Source organism: Styela clava, chromosome 13, assembly GCF_964204865.1.
Source record: "Styela clava chromosome 13, kaStyClav1.hap1.2, whole genome shotgun sequence".
NCBI lineage: Eukaryota > Metazoa > Chordata > Ascidiacea > Stolidobranchia > Styelidae > Styela > Styela clava.
Window position 1 is genome coordinate 2,029,976 of NC_135262.1, and position 21,959 is coordinate 2,051,934.

Consider the following 21,959-nt stretch of genomic DNA (forward strand, 5'->3'; position numbering starts at 1 on the left):
CTAGAGTTTTTCAAGGATTCCCTTGAAATAGGTTTAAAAATTGGTGCCTCCAAAGTTCCTGAATCAGTTCCTGTACTCAATATTGAACTCTGACCCGTGTTGTTTAGTTGAAAAGGAAAGCTATCTTCAATTTCTGTATCTGAAGAAATGCCCTTCGATAATTTTCGCGTTTGTTTCTTTTTTGCCAATTTTTGTTGTGATGGAAAATCTGATGCCGATTCCGTACTGGTTGTTTTAATTAACCTTCCTTTTTTACCGGTGGGATTCAAAAATTCCGTAGCAATAGCAGTATCAGTATCTTCAGTTTCTGTAACTGAAGAAATAACTTTTGAAAGATTTTTTGTTTGTTTCTTTTTTGTCGATTTTTGTTCTGATTGGAAATCATCTGATGCAGAATCTGTACTGGTTGTGGTAATTAACCTTCCTTTTTTATCGGTGGGAATCAAAGATTCCGTAGCAATAGCAGTATCAGTATCTTCAGTTTCTGAAACTAGAGAAATAACTTTTGAAAGTTTTTTTGTTTGTTTCTTATTTGCCGATTTTTGTTGTAATGGGATATCTGATGCAGATTCCGTACTGGTTGTGATAATTAACCGTCCTTTTTTACCGGTGGGATTCAAGGATTCCGTAGCAGTATCGTCAGTTTCTGTAACAGAAGAAATAACCTTTGAAAGTTTTCGTGACTGCTTCTTTTTTGATGATTTTTGTTGTGATGGGAAATCTGATCCCGATTCCGTACTGGTTGTGATAATTAATCGTCCTTTTTTACCGGTGGGATTCAAGCATTCCGTAGCAGTATCAGTATCGTCAGTTTCTGTAACAGAAGAAATAACCTTTGAAAGTTTTCGTGACTGCTTCTTTTTTGCCGATTTTTGTTGTGATGAGAAATCTGATCCTGATTCCGTACTAGTTGTGATACCTTTTTTACCGGTAGGATTTATAGATTCCGTAGCAGTATCAGTGTCTTGGTCTGTATGTATTGGTTTAGAACAATTTGCCAGGCTTGTTACACTTACAATTTCAATGCTTGTTTCACTCGTATTCGATGAAATATCCATTTGCTCAGACAAAGAATAAGTACCCACAGGAGAACTTGATAGGGGCTCACTAAGAAACAACGTGCTCTTTGATGACGACCCATCAGGAGTAGTTATCAAGCTGATATTAGTCTTTCCACTAGGTGGTGAAACTTTTGATGACACGCTGTTCGCTGATGAGCTGTCTCCTGACAATCGTTTTTTCTTGCTTTCTTCTGCAGCTTTTTTGAATTCGTCAAAATCGTACGCTAATGGCGTCGGGTGAGCGAGATCTAAACTGTCACTATCTGAATCAGAGTCATCAATTATCACACATGGGATTTCTTCTTCTGCCTGTTTTAAATCAGTAATTGAATCAGCGTATTTCATTTTAAAATTTTCTGAAGCTGCTTGACTGGAAGTTGATTCCTTTATTTCATTATTCCCATATTGAGTATCATTCGATTGCTTATGAATACCAGCAAATTCAATTTGTGCATTTGAGTCCCCAAAACTAGGGACGTCCCTCGATTCAGGGATATCCTCACTTTTAGAGTCATTATTATCACCATTGATATCAATTCCAGCCACACCTTCTTCTATAACTTCTCGTTTATGCATCTGATGGTGATTTCGAGCTTTGAAAAAACTATGGAAAGCCATTCCACATATTTTACATTCAAGAAAACCACCTGACGGCGCTGATGAAATTCCACCATTGGTGGCACCAGACGGCAATGTAACGTCAATCGCTGAAATACTATTTTCCTCAGAATTTGAGTTTTTAAATATTGTGTCCAAGTCCAAGACAGGGCTCTTGTACCCAGGTTTTGATTTGACATTCCGTACAATCGCCATTACTTTATTATAAGCGTCGATTTCATTTTTTTTGCTCTCCTCTGTTTCTGGTCCATTCGAAACAAGATTGCGCAAGAATGGTGCAATAGTTTCTGCTGAAGATGCAGATTTGTTTCTTTCTCTTGCACGTTTTATAATTTCATGACATATTTCTTTTTTGTTCTCAAGTTTGGGAGCAGTTCCGTCTCTCTTATGCGCCCTCCAGTGGTTTATCATAGCCATAAGATTTCTCTTATCAAACTCTTCTCCGCAGACTTGACACTTTGGGGACCAACCTTCCATTTTATCTAATCTCTTATCTATAATTTATCTAAGATAAAATCTAGATTACAATAAATTTCAGATAAAACACTTTGCATATTATATTAATAAACTCTTTGAAAAACTACACACTTGAATAAAATATTTCAGAAAACAAAACCTTAATAGCTACTAGCATAATTAGAAGGAAGATATTAGACCATGGCACCACTGTCATGCCTTCAATTAGAAATATGACGCCAAATTTTCATGGTCCATGGCACCACTGCCATGCCTCAAATTAGTAATAGAATGCCACATATTCATGCTGCAATGTTTATTTATTCAAATAAGCAAGGATTCCATAGAAACTATTTTTTTTTTAATTTCAAATTCAGTGTTGTTCGAAAAAGTTATTTTTAAGAACAGTCGTTTTCTCCATAGAACGACACAACACCATGATTTTGTCATGATAATATGGAATCACATTTTCACCATCAGAAATATTTTTTTACATTACATGACATCACATTTTTGAATTAGGACATCATTCTAGCATCAAGTTATCACATTTGTTATATTGTGACATCAAATCTTGCTATATGATATCACATTATTATCAATTGTACTGGCATGAATGCTGAAACCCCCGTTCTGAGTATGCTAGTAGTTTTCAACAAGTACGTATATCCTCACATATAAGCCAAGTTTAGAACTCAAAAAAAAGTTGCCAAACTATGGGGCCGGCCTATACTCGTATAACTCTGATCACACTAAAACCTCAGCCTATACGCACAAAACTCTGATCGAACTAAAAATGTGGTTTATACGCGCATAACTATGATTGCACTAAAATGAAATGACATTATGCTAACTTAATTCCAACAGCTACAACTCGTATGACGTGTTACGATTTGTGGGGGGGGGGGGGGGGTTGGGCTTATATGCCAATTTTTATATATTCACCGTTTTAAGGCTGGGCTAATATACAAGGATATACGTATATATAAACTATTTCTTGATTACAAAGATAGAGAAAAAACAAAATAACAAACATACAATGGATATTTATAATAAAACAATTCTGAATAATTTTATTCCCAAATACATTTTCATAAATTATTTTACTTTTGTTCTGAGCAAGGCACTGGGCAAGTAGATGAAATTGGCAGTGGAATATTGGGCATTCACTTCCAAGGAGCTTAGAGCAACGGTTCCCAACCAACGTGGCCCACAATACTAGGCACAGAACTAATTTTCCTTTTTACTTCATAGAGAAAACTTCCTGTGCCGCCTAGTTTCTTGCTCCCCATTGGGGCACAAGTTGGAGGGGGTGGGGGGCACAATACCAGACCCAAAACTGATTTTAACTTATCCTTTTACAGGAAAACATCCCGTTCTTCTTAGTTTCATTGCTTGATAAGATTATTTCACAAAGGTTTTTACTTTGTTGAGCATGAATTGCTTAAAAATAATGGGATTTGGAATCTACCAATCATAATAACACTATAAATACCACTGGAGTGATAAACAGGGGGTGAAACATGAGTGCTGAAAGCTATGTGCCATAAAAATTTGAGACCATCGCATTAAAGCCTCTTAAACAAACAGAAAATAAGCTTGCAGTTAAAAATATGTATGCTGATAAAAGCATAGATATTATCTTGATTATATTTGTAAAGGCTGATAAATCAACACATAAACGTGGTTTCTTGTTCATAGACTACTTCAGAGAGAATGCGTCAAAAAAAAAAATGAAAGTTGAATGAAATACAAATGAAATACAGTTCCAATCCATACCCAACCCAGAGTTGTATTTAAATCGAATCCCCATGTATGTGACACCATACAATGTGTTATAAAAAATAATAATTAACATCCTAATAACAGGAGGAAGTTTACCCAATTGAGCCAAAAATAAATAAAAGGAAGACAATTCAAGCAAGTTCTCCTGATGTCTAAAGCAGTAGTATCAACAAGAAATCAGCGAATATTAAAACAAAATTCAAAATAATTTTATTCGAAAATGTTGTTCTAAAAGTACGGATAATTAAAATAACTTGTTCCAATGGAATATACAAATTGTACAATGAAAGTATGATATACCCATAAAATGTCTCATAAACGGTCCGACACACTGAAAAAGGGCTGGGCCTTTCTGAATACCTGATGATTCCAGATCAAATAGACCAATTTTTTTTTAATCAAATCTTGAATACTTTATCTCTGTATTTTACAGACAAAAAAAAAAGATGGCAACAATTCGTAATTTTTTGTCTGAATCGATTTAAATACTTTACTATTCGATTCGAAATGTCCAGTTTTACACTGATGAAAAGAAGGAGTTCATGCAACAGTGAACAAAATTTAAAAAAAGGGAAAATTTTTTTTTATCGCAGACTGATTTTACAGTTCCATTTTATTGTGAAATTTATCAGTTTGTTTATCAGTCCTTATCAGTATTTATCAAGACACTGTTCATCCCAAAATGTAACTAAAAATATTATGAATCCAAATCAAATATAATTTTAAAGTATAAATCTGGAATATCAAATTTTAAAAATTGGGATTCGGAAATATTTCAAAACAAGGTCATAAAGGATGGTGTGCCAGATATAAGACATATAAGGCCAATCACAACTGTCATTTTGATAAATAAAACATTTTAAGCGATTGCAAGAAAAACATTCATTAAACTGAATTATAATAACACATGTAAAGAATTGATTGTACAATTACAGCAAAATAGCCTAAGGCACAAGTACCAGCCCTTGCCAACCTCAATTATAATCACTAAAATAAATAAAGCACTTATTACTAAAATAGAAATTGATCAAATTTTTTTAAGTAGAAATACTGGCCTCTGAAGTACTTGGATACATTAGTACATAAAGTGGGGGATTTTAGTAGATTTATTGAAATTAATTTAATAATTTACAAATTATACTATCAGGCCCAAAGAACAGTAATTAGAGAAATTCTATAGTGCATGGTTAAAATATTTTGAAAATTAACCTAATTAATGATTTTGAATGTAACAGGACATTATGAACACTCACTCACATTATGTATATTTTAGCATAAGTAAATGGTCTATCAATATGAATTCCCCAATTTTTTTTTTTGGGGGGGGGGGGGGGGTAAAAGACATTTAAAATCATTTGAAGATCAAGTATTTACACAAGATATACTAAACTTGATTGACAGCTCACTTGCGCAGTTGCTTTAAAATCAAACCCATATATATGTTAAAACTGAACGTATATGATACAAGAGCATACCAGAGAAGCGATTTCGCAGGTTGGAACCCCCCCGCCTTTTAAAATAGAACATAAAAAAGGCATTATTTTTTTGTATCATACATAGTAATTTTCATAGCCTGAACGCTATTTGTAACCTCGAGACTGCTGAAAAACTATGTTCTCCTAATCCATGGCTGTTGCGGTCAAACTTGGCAATTAGAAACTTCAGAACAACCCCGCTTTGAAATTTCCTGGATGCTCCCAAAATATGAAATTAAATTGGAATATTACAATATAATTTTTCATGTGTCATGACCCTCTTAAAAACAATAAATAAACATTTGAAAAAGTCCCCTTTACTCCTGTTATGACAGGACCACAGATGAATAGAGCGACTAAAGCGAGACATATATGTTACATATCCGGTCTAAGGTCAGGGGGTTATTATTGATACTCTAATAATCAGAGCAATAAAATAAATAAAATTCTTTAACAGGCAGAAATGCTTGATCAGCTTGCAATATTTGCAAACAAATATTGGCGAAGTCAGGGCATCATTATTACATAATAAAAGTAAGCATTATTAACAAACAATGCAATAAACAGCTGCTTTATGAACAAACAAAAGTTGCATAACCGCTTGCACAATACTAAAAAATGAACATGGGTTCGGAGAAAATGACATTTGGTATTCCAACCTGAAGAATTTTTTGTTATCATTATTACAAAGTGTCTGGGAGAACAGATTTATAGAACTCATTATACTTTGAGTTCAAGGGAGGTGTTTATTATTTGAATTTCATGAATTAAATCAGAAGGGTTGCCAAATAACCAAACTTGATGGGAGTTTGAGGGATATTCATAAAATTTCAACCACTACCTAACAGTAGGATGATACACTTGATCTTACCATTTGAAAATTTTTACCAAAATCATGAAAAATAATATAGAAAAAGTTTCTATATCTGCAAAATTTTCCCAAATTTTAATTGATATTCAAATTCTAAGACTCCTTCCAGTTATCACACACTAATATATGAATACTCACACTAACTAATAAAAGCCAAACCATTTTTTGGCTAAAATATGAGTTTTTTAACTATTAGTAGAGCGTAGAGCAGGGGTGGGCAACATACGGCCCGCGGGACGCGACGAGATTTTGACCGGCCCGCTGACTGCACATCAGTACATTATGATATCACATTATTACACTTTTAGTACATTATGATAAATGTGTTTTTTGGATCTCTATTTTTTTGTAGTTTAAACTTTACTTCAAACGCGATTTATAACTTTCTTTCTTGCATTAGCGAATATATATGTGATTAATATATTGAATACTATTCATGTTATAATCCGGCCGGCCGAGAACTTCATTTTCCCACATCTGGCCCGCCGACTAGAGAAGTTGCCCACCCCTGCATAGAGGGTTAGGGATAACTGGGAAAGATCCAAAATTTATCATATCAATCAACTAGCTACCATGGCACTCACGGAAATAGTATTTTTATGTGGAACAAAATTAGAAGCCAAAATATTTTTAAGAATTATACTGCTTCCAATTACCTATATAACCATTTTTTTAGCAATTTATCACACAAAAAACTATCTACAAATGTTTCCATTCATGAAAGGTCAAAGTTTAACGGTTAGCAATGGCTGCAACTGAAATTTAAACAACAATAAAGCGACATTAAAACAGTTCAGTAAAATGCATAGAGCAATAAACTTGAAAGAAAAGTTCAATATTGATAAAGATAAGGCTTCTAGTTCATGTTATTAAAATGGTGATGAAATAAAAAAACATCTGCGTTAATAATAAACTCTCTGCTTCATTCACTCGAAACATAAAAGAAACAAACATGCTTCATAGATATAAAGGTCAAAAGGCTTCCTAACCAGTGCTATTTGGGCCGCGAGGTATTTCTAAATGTTACATACAGTTTTCGATTAGATCCGGAAATTGTGGCATTATCATTATGTAACAAATATGAAACAATGTAACAATTCGAATTATGCGTTGTTATCAGACTTGATCTAATAATATCAAATATGCAAAGTTTCGCATTAATGGTAAATAGCATAGGGATACATTGTTTCTTTTATTATATATTAACATCTCATTGAGGTTCGCACAAAAAATGACAATGAAAGTGGGCTGCAAACTGAAAAAGGTTGGGAAACATTGCGGTAGACTATTCGATTCGTTAGACTATGAACAAAAAGGCTTCCATAAGATTTTATTAGTGTTATAACTTCGAACATATTCAATAGTTTGGTATTATTATGGCTTGCAAGCAATCAGGAATTACCCCAATGAATGCAATTTGAAGCAAATCCGAGACCAATCTCCAATTTTACTTGCGTACATTGCTACTATGTTTGGAATAATTAACAAGGGGACCACGAGTGCTAAAATCCTTCGTAAAGGGGCCATAACAGGTTGGGAGCCACTGCTATAGACAAAGGTTTACAACAAATGAACGTAACAAATAAAACAGTGTTAGAAATTTATGAAGCTCTACTCTGCGCTCCTACTCAGTAAACAGTTTACAAGAATTCTACTACTCAAAAAAATACTTGACTTGAAAGATAAGAAAACTGCGGAAAAAATAATCAAATACACTGCACATAGGAATAAATTTTTTAAAGGCACGAAAAATACATAAAAATGAACAACAAAGTTTTTTATTCTATAATACTGACAAGGCCCATTATGCCTATGGCTAAACATAACAATAAAAATTGATAAAAGGATTCTTTTGGTGATTTTTCTTTTAGCAAATCTGGCACCACAGTGCATAAAGCTATATATAAGAAACCCCCTGAAGTAAAGGGCAAAATACATATTCCCCAAGTTGTGTTAGCGCCCACAATATGGGCAAATGCTGCCCCAAAAAGCCCTCCGGTGGCAGTCATGAGTTGCATTTTGGCAGCATGCCAGCGATCAAAGCCTGCTCGAAGCAAAATTGCAAAGTCCCCAAGTTCGTGAGGAATTTCATGCAATAAAATAGCGAGAGTTGTTAGAATACCAACCCATCGCCCGACACGATAACTCCCACCGATGGCTAAACCATGTGTAAAATTATCAATAATATTGGCCAACAAATTCAAATATCCAGCCATTTTAACATTAGATTTTGATTGCGCAATGTCAGAATGACCTTTGACATCTGAACGAACTTTGTGGACTCCATTTTGCACGATCAACTTATCTCCGCCACAGCAACAATCTTTTTCTTCTATATTCCATTCTTTAGTGTTGTTATTTCCGTTACAATTCTGATGAGATATATCTCCGTTAGATACGTTTGACGTTGGTTTCACTTCTTCTGTCGCTTCTGATTCCTTAGAAAACATTTTTTCTAAAGTCCAAAAGAAGATAAGTCCGACTAACACCCAAAATCCGTTGAACACAGCAGCAGTATGGAATCTTTTATGGTCAGATTCTGACATGAGCAATGCATTCCACGATTCTGGTAGCAAATGAAGGAAAACATCCCCGAGCAGACCTCCAACTGCAAAGCTAAGAAGGCGGTTAAGACATTTAGACCCATCACTCATTTTTGGAAGCATAATAAGCGGTAATATTCCACTTAGCCCGACCAAAAAGGCACTTATTATTGAATATATCAAAGATTCATATTTTAAGAACCACGTTTCATAAAATGTCTCCATTTGCACATTTGACTCCACTGAAGATAACACATAAGCACAGTTTTCTGATAATTCATGAACATTTCCGTTCTCTGATTTCACCCATTCTGTATTATCACAGGTAGGTTTCAGAGTGTTGGTTCTGTGTATACCAATAATACAATACGAACTCTGCACAAGCGCAAGCATTAAAACTGCCCACAGCATCATGACTTCAAATTCCTAAATTAACATAAATTATAATTCTGTAAATACAACAATAGTGATAAATGAAGTAATCATGAAATAATTAGTAAAGTTAATATTTAAATATCGGGTTATGTCACTGCAACATCACAATCACGATATAGAGCTTGCTAAGTATAGCAACGATCACCCTAAATCAGGCCTGCACAACTCAAATTACCACAAGCATGAATCTGAAGGCCCGGCGGGCCGCAAACTTTGCCCCATATATAATCATAAGATGAACTACGAATCAAAATAATATTGTGAAACAGTTAAATTTAATGGAACACTTTCATTAAAGAAAGCTTAGAAATTTGAAGAATCCTATTTTCTTGAATAAAAACAAGGTACAGTATTTTTGCATATGAGATGGCAAATATGTATTTAGTGGTTCATCTACCTTGAAAACCCACCCTTCATTTTCAATATTTCTTTTTTATTAGAATTAGGTATTGCGTGTTGCAGTATAAACTGACTGCAGAAAATTATTTTACTTCAGTTTTGTAAAACCGTCCCAAATATATGTATGACAATTTATTCAGTCATATCTACCATTATTGGATATTTCCATTGTAGGCTAGATAAATAATTCGTTTAGTAGCAATAGATCTTCCTCTTGTTGTACTTTTTTGACTGTTAAATTACATTTTTCTACAAAATCTGCTCCAATTTTTTTGAAATTTTACAGTAAATAGCAACATCTGTTACTTGTTTTTTAAGTTCTAGACCCGCGGATCGTATGTTGTGCAGGCCTGCCATAAATAATGTGTTTATGGGACACAAGGTGCACCAGATTATGAGGCACCCTGGCAGACTGGCCACAAATTGCTTAAATTGGAGTTTTTATCCATACATAATGCGCATGGAATATATGGCGCAACCTGCTGACCTGTACTGGTTTTGAATAAAATAATACTTGATCCGAATACCGTATTAGACGCGCCGGCTTACTGGCTTATTACAGTATTACAATGCACACAATAGATTCTGACAGAAAAAGTATTTGAGCGCTTCAAATACTTTTTTTGTTCGAAACTGTCCACAAAATATTGTAGAATACTCTTAGGTTTGTAGGTCATTTGTAAAATTCCAAACTTTCACTTTTTGTCATTTCTGAATTCTTTACTGCTTTAATAAAGTAATATCATCAATACAGGCTATTTCAGGCTAAGTAAAAAGATGTCTAACTTATACCCTACCTAACTAATGCTAGATTCATAGGTATAAAAAAATTAAGTAGGTTTTAGTGGCCTAAATTGAACAATTGAAACTGGTACTGCTGTACTGTAATTACAGAATAATCGGACCCGAGTTTCCTACAACAGGACAGACACCACGCTAAACACACGTTAACGATGACCGCACCGCAGAAAGAGAATCAACTAATGCATGTTTTAAAGATTAATTCAACTTCAAACAAATCTTAAAAACACGCTTACGTTGTATCTGAATAGAAAATAGGCCAAACCGCAGCGTGACAATCTGGTAAACAAAGCACAAAGCATTGCAATGTAAACAGCTGTTGAAGAGAAAAGTCCGGTTTCCTCGACTTGCATTCATGCGTGAATTTTTGGCAATATGGTCGGAAACGAAAGGCGCGTTGTTATGAATCTTGGATGACATCTCCCGGATTAGAGTTTTTAAAGTTATCAAAGCAAAGGAAGATTGTTAAAAGTCGGCTTAATCCAGCTTAATCGTATCGCTGTCACGTTCTATCGTGTGTTCATGGGGTAAGGGTATAAGTTTATTTCGATCTCCCCTAAAAAAATACACGAAACAAACAATAAACACATAAAACATAAGAATGAACACACAGAAAAATTGGGGAAATCGGGACAACAGGCAAAATCTTTAGTAAAGTTTAAAACACGCAGAAATGCATGTGCCTGTTCACCCATTTCACGCACACAAACATATTACAAAATAAAAACATGAACATATATCGTATAGGGTATTGGTATATGTGGAAATTGTTTATTGGTGATATTTATGCCCATAATGGCATAATCATATTAATAGCATCAATCAGGGTTGGATTAACCATCAAGAGCCCCCTGACAGGTCAAACATGCTACCCTATTGAAGGCACTAAATATGAAATGCAGTAAATCGCGCGCGCGATGTATCTCTCTTTTTTTTTCTTCAGTTTTTTTTATAAATAAAACAATATTGTAATAAATGTATCTCTCTATTCATTCTGAAACTACATCGAGGCCGCACGCCACCTTTCTTCGGATTTTGATGAAATATAAGCTAATCAGTGTAAAGTGGAATATGGTCAATCAATTTTCTATTCTACTAAAATAAATGCATATCAGTAATTTTTGGGATTCTATTGCAGATCTTGGGATTGTTTTAACAATGATCTTGAATAGAACCAGTCGACTGCTATAAAGCGGAATCAATGTTGCCATAACAGATCAAATTTGACGATTTACCAAGATCGAAAAAATCTCAATCAAAATTAAATATAATCGATAGTTCATCATGCTTGTTTGTTTCTGCAGGAGAGGGTGGCCCGTGGTTTGGCCCAGGACATGCCTTTCGATTGCGCTAAGCACTTATGATTTTGGTTCCTTAGATATAAAATATAATAATTATGAACTCGTGTTTTATGTTATCTGACACTAGAATAAGTAAGTTTCTGTGTTCATTAGTAATTTGGGGCCAAGTTACGATTAATTTACATGATTTATTTTGAACAGTTCTCATATTTACAAACATCGATAGAGATATTTTAGAATAGATGATACTTGATAGTTTTATTTCAACCGGGCCAATATTGAGGTCTGTGTCGACTGACAAACTCGATTGTACCAACTTGTATGTATATATGTTTATTCGTCTCGTAAAAACAAAATAAAAAAGTTAGTAATTATAAATACTGAAGACGGGATGTATGCACAGGACCATACTGGCCTGAATCACACGAATGTGCGCATTCAACCCTTTCGAGTTGTTTCATTAAACACAGAGGCATCATTGAAAAATCTTCTATGCAAATTTATGTGGTGCTCCCTTTCCCCTGGGGCTCTAAGCACGAGCTTATATATATTGCTTATAACAAGGTTTATGGCGTTTTTCATTTTATTTTCAGCTTGTATGATACCGTTTCAATCAGTAAAAGAGCATATAGCCGCACTAATTTCAACATTTTTTCGTGAGATGTTTTATAAATTTAGAAACAGCAAACCAGGGTTAAAGCGAGAGCTATACAAAGGATCAAATTGATGAACCGTTTTCCAGTCTTAGTATTTCTCTACTGGCAGTCAGAAATTTGGCTTGTGGATTCACTCCTCAAATTATCTCACGCATCTTGTCGCCGATGATTGCATAATTTCGCATTTCTTTGAAAAAAGAATGAACAAAATGAACAAAAATTAAAAACGGGATATCATATTATCTTCTTGAATATCCACACATTCAAGAATTGGAACAGCGCACACGATAGTCTCAGTTGAATGCCTTTCACTCAGGCATAAATACACCAGGCTTCGAATCAACGCGGTATGTTCAATGCAATTTTTTCGAAATAATTAGCATCGTCGAGGGCTGCCAAGCGTGACGCTGGTAATTAAGTGATGTTTTGATCACTGAACTGGAAATACATGCCGCAGCGCGAGACAATTTGATCGCCGCCATCTTGGCATTTATACTTCCAAAGTTTCTTCGTGTGGTATCTGGTTTTGGCCAGTTTTTCGTCTATTTCAGTACCCAGTGCGCCACATCGCAAGGGGGCCCCAAGCGGTTAGAATTTAGAAATTTAAGCCGCAAAGCCAAAAGCTGCATTGCAAAACCAGGAATGCACATCTAATTATAATGTTGATTTTAGTTTTGCTCAAATCGTATTGTTACGTAACAATGCCGGAGTCGTCGATTTTCGGCGTCGTGAGGTTTGATCGTACCAGCACAATTACGAAAGCTGTCAGAATGATGTCGAAAGCAAAACCTCTCAGTGGCGCACAGAAACGAAGAAAATTTTTAGGTTACCATAATCTTTATATAGCGACATGTTGTGCTTTTTGACGAAATAAAAAAACGTTGTTTAAGCTTATGTCCGAGAGTTTTCAGGGTCATTTCAACAAAATATTTTTGCGGGGTTGGCCCACGAGAGTCTTGCTACGCCACTGGCCGTAACTTTATTCCGACTTTCCTTATTCTAGTTCTATTACGAGTTCGCGGATTTGTGTGTGTGTTAGCCAAGTGAGTATATCCTGTGCCCATGGGTTTCTGTCCCTTTATACAACTTCGTGTAGAGTAGGCGAACAATATTAGTTACCTCCATATTGGTACACGCACTTACGGGGCGCTCTTTAGTTCTATTTATATGTACAGCTCGGGTACTACGGCAAGCAGCAGGGCTAGTCAAGAAAGAAAAAAACGAACCCAAAAAATTGTAAAAACTAGCGCAGTCACAAAAAACAAAAGATAAGAAAGGAGAAAAATGTGTAAAAAAAAAATAATAACTACCGACGACAACTGCTCAAGCAAGCCCAGATAAAAGAGTAAAAAAGTGAACCAAGCAGGGCCAGTCATTAAAAAAAACAGGTGCTCCCGAAGTATGCGAACCAAGATGGCGGACATCGGAACGTAACATGGGTAACAGGTTAGGGTTAGGCGATAATTTTTTTCCAATTTTCCTTATTTTAGTCCTATTATCAGTTCGAAGACTAGCCAAGAGCCTCCCGTAATATTTATACCTAAAATTATGGCCTAACCCTAACCTAGTACACATATTACATTCCGATGTCCGCCATCTTGGTTCGCATACTTCGGGAGCCTTAAAAAACAAGTAAAAAAAACTTACTGATACTTACACACACAGAATAAAACAAGAAAAAAAATGCATTTTAGGGTGGAAGGAGACGCGATAAACAAAAAATGTCCCCCCCCCCAAGCATCTATTTTCTTAGCAAAAAGTCAACGATGATATAACAATGGTAATTTTCATAATCGCTCAGATATGCCTTTCTTCGCTCTAACAAAATATTCAAGCATAGTTGTAAACAATCGGTGTGTGTTTTCAAAATCTAATAAATCAAAAAATAATTTAATTGTCACTATGTCCTCACAAGAAGAACTTTACTTTGGTTTTAATAATCAGAAATCACAATCGCTCAGATATGCCTTTCTTCGCTCTAACAAAATATTCAAGCATAGTTGTAAACAATCGGTTTGTGTTTTCAAAATCTAGTGAATTAAAAAATAATTTAATTGTCACTATGTCCTCACAAGAAGAACTTTACTTTGGTTTCATTAATAAGAAATTAGTTCCGACCGAAAAAGCTGCCGCCCATGCAGTTTTTTCCCGGTGCAATGGCATGCGTGTTTCAAGCGCTTGAATAGCGTAGATGGAAATAAATTTTAGTCTCATCTGGAACCAACACGCCACCATATAAAAATCATATATACTTTGCATTCTACATTGTCGAGTTTTCGGGGAAAACTGATAGGCAATTCTGTAACCCTTGACTGGTTACAGTCCGTGACCGGTCATCAGAAAACTCTTTAGTCGAAAGAAGGTAAATTGCGGCAGTTTTTTACCTGCAACATTCAAGATTTCCAGTTTTAACGCTTCAGTAAAGTATTATTGTGAATAAATTTTTTCGCAAATCGATAATCGACGTAACAAAAAAACGTGATCATTGTAAACAACAAAAAATACGTCATATTGACATCTCGTGACGCTCCAATGCGCACAGTTCCTCATTATGAGTCTACTTTAGGATTTTATGTAAATGTGGGGCATAGAAAAGTCAAAATGTTGGCTAGGTTTGCTGTTAGTGGAGTCAATAGAATAAATTTCGGTCAACGGTGTTTTTCATGTACGAGATTGAAGTCGCAAAACCAAAATATACGGCAAATGGAAACAGTTTTGGTAAAAGCAAATCAGACCAGTCAACATTCACAAATCGGACAATTTTTGTCTCAAAATTGTCGCTATTTCTCGCAAGAAAAACTGGTCTCTTTGAATGATTATGAAAGAATAAGCGAAGAAACTCTGGATCAACTTTCGGAATACTTTGAAAACGTTTTTGAAGACATTGAAAATGATGAATTGGACATTAATTATAGCAGTGGAGTTATGACTATGAACTTAGGCAAGAAAAAGGGGACTTATGTTATAAATAAGCAGTCACCTAATAGGCAAATATGGCTTTCATCACCGACTTCAGGGCCGAAACGTTATGATTTTATTAACGGACAATGGATTTATTCTCATGACGGGTCAAATTTATATGACCTTTTACAAAATGAACTGTCTGCTGCTCTCAATATTCCAATTGATTTATCTTGCATGAATTATCATGGTAAATGATACTAGTTTAAGTTATAAGACTATGTATATTTTGCAGTATGCTCTTTCTTTCATGTAAAATGATACAGGTACTCTTACAGTCAGCGAGTCAGGGAGGATACAGTTCTCCGATACCAAGATGTCTCAACATTTGGTTCAATAAAACGAACACTCTATTTGTCTTTGAAATGAGGGAGTATGACATGATAGCAGATGCGAGAGATTGCGCTCTTCTTGTTTTGATAATATTTTGAATCAATCAAGACATGTGTTGGCCATCACCAAAATTGCATTTTTTTGCTAAAATCTCTTGAATGCTGTTTTTTTTCCCTTTGGTAAATCTGATTATTTTCTTCCGAAAAATCCAATGTTGGCGTTTTCAGATGGCGCTTGCTTTTAGTTTATTACACAGTACCAGTTGGCGATGTTAAGTCGATATGGAGACCCAGACTGGCTCGTTAGGAAGGGGTTTGTTCTCACTGTTTTAATTGATGTCTTTTCATGTGGGGACTATTCTTGGAATCAGAGAACTGTGTCCTACTGTAGTCTATATGGTTATATCTGTAGTAACAGGAGACCTCAATACAGAAGTATTCTGTGCCAACCAGTACGATTGGACCATGTGGACGGTAGAAAATGAAATGTTGTGTTTTTCTATGATTAAGTCATATTTACTGACGTTTACTCTAATGCCCTTTCATTGTATAGACTTTTGTCACTTTCATGCAATGTTTTAACAGTTATGTTTTCTATTGCCTGTGTTTGACTTTTCACAATTTCTCCAAATACTTTCTTTAGTAACAAATATTTTAATATAAATCATCTATACTGCAAAGGCAAAAATTTTTTTTTTAGCTCGCTATTCTTTGCACTGTGGCACATTGTGCTAAGCGTTAGGAATACGCTCGCATCTGCACCTATGATTACCCTTTGTGTGTTCGAATCCTAAGGAGAATAATTATGTGCAAAGGATTGCTGGCATTTACAAATTAGATCTTTATCAATTGACAAAGATTCTTTCAACTCAATTTGTTGCATCTGACAAAGTATACCCCTCTTTAAAATGTTAAAGTATTATTCTGTATCAAACATAGCAATTTTTCGTAGCTTGAAACATTTTGTAAACCCTCAAGACGCTTGTAAACCCACCCAACCACTCTCCGGACCCGCTAGCTGTTACAGCCCAACTTAGAAATTTCAGAATGCCCCGCCCCTCATTGAAAATTCCTAGCGACGTCCCTGCTGTAGTCTAGAGACTTCAACGGTATTTTTCATTTGCTGTCAACTTATAAATCTTGTTTTACAGATTTGCCTAAAAATGTCATTTTTCACTAAGAAACTAAAACCTCATCCTCCCCAACAGCCAGTCCCTTATAATGAAAGTAGGAACAATGATTTGGAAGAAGATGGCTTCGTTCTTGTAGGAGAAACAGAAGATGAAAGAAATGCGATAACTCCTGACAGAAGAGACCAAGATTTGCCTCCAATGTATCAGGTAAATACTAGATCCTCTAATTCAGTGGTCCCCAAATTTTTTGTTCGAGCGGTACCGAATTATCAGGGTAAAAGCTCATGATGCACTTATAAGAATGAGAGCCAAAACAAGCTTTCCAATAATAGCTGAAACATAGCACGGCATTTTTGTGAGTGTGAGTGTCAAAAATCGCACAGGACCAGGGTTGTCCAAAACGAATCGAATATTCGAATGTATTCGAATATCAAGGTATTCGAATACCTTTTCGGCTGATTTTCGAATAATTCTGAATAGTAGCCACTTTTCGCCGTAAACGTGGTGTTTCGTTTTACGGGAATCTTTAAACGACTTTTTACGCTGTCTCACGTAATGACGATGAAATAAAATTGGCACTTTGATTGTTTATATTCTGTGCGACCGTACGTCGCATAGTGTTGCGACACATTTGCACGTTTGCGTGGGTGGACATTGCCGACATTCGTGTACGCGGCTTTTAATTTACAAATTCATTTCCATTACGTCGAAAAATTGAGAAAGTATGTTTCTTTTATTTCTATGTGGCCTGCTTATTATTCGCATGAGTCTTCTCAAGCATGATTTGTGTAACCTTATATTTGGGTCTTAGGGTCTGCCAATCATGATATTTAATCGCATGCTGGTTATCGTTACTTTAAAGAGAAACACGGCCACCAAGATAAAGTGATTTGTGACCCTTTCGTTTTGCTGATTCAGCATAACACAACAGGGACAGGAAAACACAGCTGTGAAATAACCCGTGGACGTACAGTGTAGTACTTATCACATTCCAAAATTATTTCAACATTCGGGTTAATAGGTTGTCCAAAATGATTGCCGCTTTACAACTTAAATTTACCGCTCAATTGTTAAAAATAGTTAATTCTGTGAGTATGATTCTACCAAACTAACATGATCTGGTTCTAAACATATAAAATTATTAGCGAATTTTTCTACCCGTCTTATTGGAGGCCTATATGGAAAAACCCCTTTTTTGAGTGCTAAAAATAGACATCGTCCTATTTGCCATGTGGACTTATTAGCCGGGGAAATACGGTATTTATAGCCGTAATTGTTACGATATCCAATAAATTGTCACAAGTTGGAAAAACAAGTCGATTTATTAGAAAATAATTTCTGGCAAATAATTCTGATAACGATAGTTAAAAGTATCGATCCTTTACAGGATGATTTTTTGTTGCGCAAAATAATCCAATCCATGACTGGTACCAGCATTTAAAATGTCATGCCGTATTAATTTAATTCTGTTCAACGTAACTCATGGTTGTATCGACAATCTGTGGACATAAAATGTGTAGTAAACTGACCGATATTATTAAATATTGATTCCTATTTTTATATTGATAAAATAATGAAAGTATTAATGCCAAATACAACGGGTATTTGTGGACATGAAATACGTGGTAAACTGCCCAATTATAATTAATTTCGGATTCGTGTTTACAAAATAATAAAACTAATAATTCTAAAATGCAACGGCGATCTGTGGCCTTCAAATGTGTGGTGAACTGCCCGATTTACCAACATTTGAGTTATGATAATAGAATTAAATTAACACGGTAAGGCATTTTAAGTAGTGGTATCGGTCATGGATTCGAATATTTTGCGCAGCACAAAATCATCCTAGTAAAAAGTCCATACTTTAAATACAAACCAATGGCAACCATTATACAAATTAGTTCCCAAGAGCGGGATAAAATATAAATTCTTTTTCCGACTTGTGACAATTTTTCGTGAGTACGAAAATAAGAATCAAAACTAATTATATTCGGCACAATATCACGGCAATCTGTGGACATAAATTGTGTGGCAAACTCGCGATTAATAGTAATTTTTGATTCCTATTTTCGTATTTACAAAATACAACGGCGATCTGTGGACTTACAATGTGTGGTAAACTACCCGATTATAAATAGTTTTTGATTCCTATTTTCATATTTATGAAATAATAATTAGTATTATTACTCAAACATACAACGGCGATCTGCGGACTTAAAATGTGTGGTAAAGTTCCAAATATAATTAATTTTTGATTTGTATTTTTGTACTCACGAAAAAATTGTCACAAGTCGGAAAAATACCTCATACTTTATCCCGCTTTTCGACAAATAATTTGGATAATGGTTGGTATTTAAAAGTATGGGCGTTGTACTAGGATGATTTTGTGTTGCGCAAATATTCAAATCCATCATCGATACCACTATTGTCGTATTAATTTAATTCTGTTAACATGACTCATGGTATATAAAATATATACTGCAATAATCTGCAAATATGAAATGCCTGGTAATATAGCTAGCTAGGTTGTAACTTGTAGATAGCAGTTATTCCATTGCTTATTGTATGGAAATTCCTACATACATTTAGATAAGCTTCAATTAGTGGATTTTAATTCGAAATTTCATATTCGAAAAAAATAATTTCGAATGTATTCGAAATAGTCAACTATTCGGTATTGGCCATCCCTGCACAGGACCATCGGAAAATGATTTTGATGCAAAATATTGTCTCTCGCATCCCCTTTGAAAGAAGTAATCTGAGGTGAAATGCCATGTCCACGCTTAGCTTAGCACTCCCAGCCATTTTTAATGAGTATTTCCACTAATTGAGAGTTTCTAATTGTAAGTGTATTAAATCTGAACATCGTCATTTACGGTATATGTTCATTTCAATTTGTAAGTATTAATAAAGAGAACACAATGAAGCGACAAATTAGGGTGGGATTAATGTGAACAGACATGCTCAAACGTGGAGTCTGGATCATTCAGATAATTTGTATCTTGATAAAGACCCCAATTAAATATTTCAAGCCCCTAGCTATAATCATGACTTATTCAGCCAATTAAAAATCCCTTCACTTTATAATTGTAGTATAGGTTTGAGATGCAAGTAGATTGGCAGCCATAGAAATTGAATGCCGGATCTTTAATATTAGATGGTATCGCCACTTAAGTGTGTGTATTTACGTCCAATTTTTCAAATTTATTATTATATATTATACATGCAGTGTATTTCATGTTGTGTCCATATTTATAGATGTTTTCTTGTCTTACAAACTCCTTTGTACAAACCTCCCTCACCCCTATTAATGCACAACTGTCTGTATAAGGGAAACATATTCGATTTGTTGTTTTTATACTTATCAAAAGGGGTGCATGCCGTACATTCCTGTGTTTTAGGCCAATATGGTCTTGTGCATACATCCAGTCTTCAGTATTGATAATTACTAACTCATTTATAATGGGAATAAACATACATGACCCCAACAATTTATTTATTTATCTATTATTGTTAGACTTGTCATGGTGTCGCTGCTCGATCACCAGTCTTGGTGTCTCGCGCCTCCCTCCACCCGAAAGTACCATATTTCCTATTTCTTGTATTGTGTATTCACATTGTGTGCTTTGGAATGGTGGAAAAATAAATTACTGAACATAGCTGGTGATACAAAGTACGAGAAACACCTGCACCTGTTTTTTTTTCAATTAGAATGAGCCACAATGATTCTTATTAAGAGTAGAGATTTGAATCGTATAAAAGCCAGCTAAATCCTGAGGATTTGTAACTGTTAATGAAGAGGCCCCAATTAATCATTATATAGCCAATTAAAAAGTGTCTATTCATAATAATAGCCTTTTACTTTATGATCAAAGTTCTCGGGGAACAATCAAGTTGATATAGTCAGCATTGGGGTTAAACCTAAGATTTGATTAAAAACCAGCTAGAGACACTGAAAATGGCAGCAGCAGCACTTCTTTAAATTAGAGTGGAATACATGTGATCTGACCAGTCATGTCTCAATTGGTTTCCTAAACTTTTAATGTATTTTCATGCCCTTGTCAAGTCTTGCATTGTTATGCAAGAGCGTCGTTTCTCTGAACCTATATATTCTCTTGGAATTGTGAATGTGTTGCACTAACTTAATGATTGTGTTTCGAATCAAAAGTCTAAAACAGTACAACAGACTTCGTACTTTGTGTGAAATTGGTGTGCTCTTTGTGACCTCCAAAATACAGTGCGCCCCCAGTTAGGGAAACCCTCCCCAAATCCATGGCAATATCCTTTACTTTCTATTTGCAGTTCTCAGAGAATGAACGAGATTTCAACCCATCACAACGGACTTATTCGTTCCCGCCAACATACGAAAACACACCATTGAGAAACAATCCACAACAATCACAAGGTAGCACTAGAGGACAATTGAATAGCCAAACCAGCACCTCAAGTCTTCATGGACAGAATCCGACAGCTAAATCACCTCTTCATGATATACCGTTCAAAATAGACGATTCCGTGGCTTGCGCTTTTAATTATGGACAATTTAATGTTGATATTGGTGATGAATTTTCATGGTCCACCGCACAATATCATTATGACTTCACGACAGAACGTTCTGTGGTTCAACAAAGCGAACCATTATGATACATAATACTCTCTCAAGTTTATTATTATTACATTTTACAAAGATATTATTATATTTTCGTTCGTTCACCATTTCAATCTGTAAATTCCAATCTAGCTTTTTTCCTGACAGTTCTGACTTGAATTGTTTTGTGTCTGCTATCATCTCTGTTGCAAGAATTAACTGATATACAGATGGAGAAACTGTGTGGTCAATACTTTTACAATTTAGTACCTAAGGCTCTCGGAGAGAGGGCAAAAAACTTTTAAGTTTGAGTCATAAAATACTATGCTAGTCAACATGAAAGAAAAAAACTAGACTGGTTATTTTTAAGTACAATGCAATGGAAAAACCAAGGATTGTCGAAGATCTGAACTGCAATGCCAGAATGGGAATGTTGTGAAGAACCCCACCACCTCGCATTCGCCAGCAGTTTAAGAAGTACCGGTGTGTGGTTCGGCATATTTCCCCACCCCCTTTTATTAAACTAACGCAACATTATTTAACA

The 21,959-nt window shown here is 35.2% G+C and overlaps 3 protein-coding genes across 3 annotated transcripts; 2 read left to right on the top strand and 1 right to left on the bottom strand.

Annotated features, from left to right (window-relative positions):
- Positions 1–2,195: 2,195 nt before the first annotated feature.
- Positions 2,196–9,254, bottom strand: LOC120332402 (zinc transporter ZIP13-like). The gene has a single exon (XM_039399640.2). It carries the CDS (start codon positions 9,221–9,223, stop codon positions 8,045–8,047), a length of 1,179 nt encoding a protein of 392 aa, XP_039255574.2. The 5' UTR covers positions 9,224–9,254; the 3' UTR covers positions 2,196–8,044.
- A 5,850-nt stretch (positions 9,255–15,104) lies between these two features.
- On the top strand, positions 15,105–15,560 carry LOC120332237 (frataxin, mitochondrial-like). Its single transcript, XM_039399441.2, has one exon. It carries the CDS (start codon positions 15,105–15,107, stop codon positions 15,558–15,560), a length of 456 nt encoding a protein of 151 aa, XP_039255375.1.
- A 1,286-nt stretch (positions 15,561–16,846) lies between these two features.
- On the top strand, positions 16,847–21,646 carry LOC120332896 (uncharacterized). Its single transcript, XM_039400232.2, has 2 exons — positions 16,847–17,034; positions 21,130–21,646. The coding sequence occupies exons 1-2, from the start codon at positions 16,858–16,860 to the stop codon at positions 21,469–21,471; spliced, it is 519 nt and encodes a 172-aa protein (XP_039256166.2). The 5' UTR covers positions 16,847–16,857; the 3' UTR covers positions 21,472–21,646.
- The last annotated feature ends 313 nt before the right edge of the window (positions 21,647–21,959 follow it).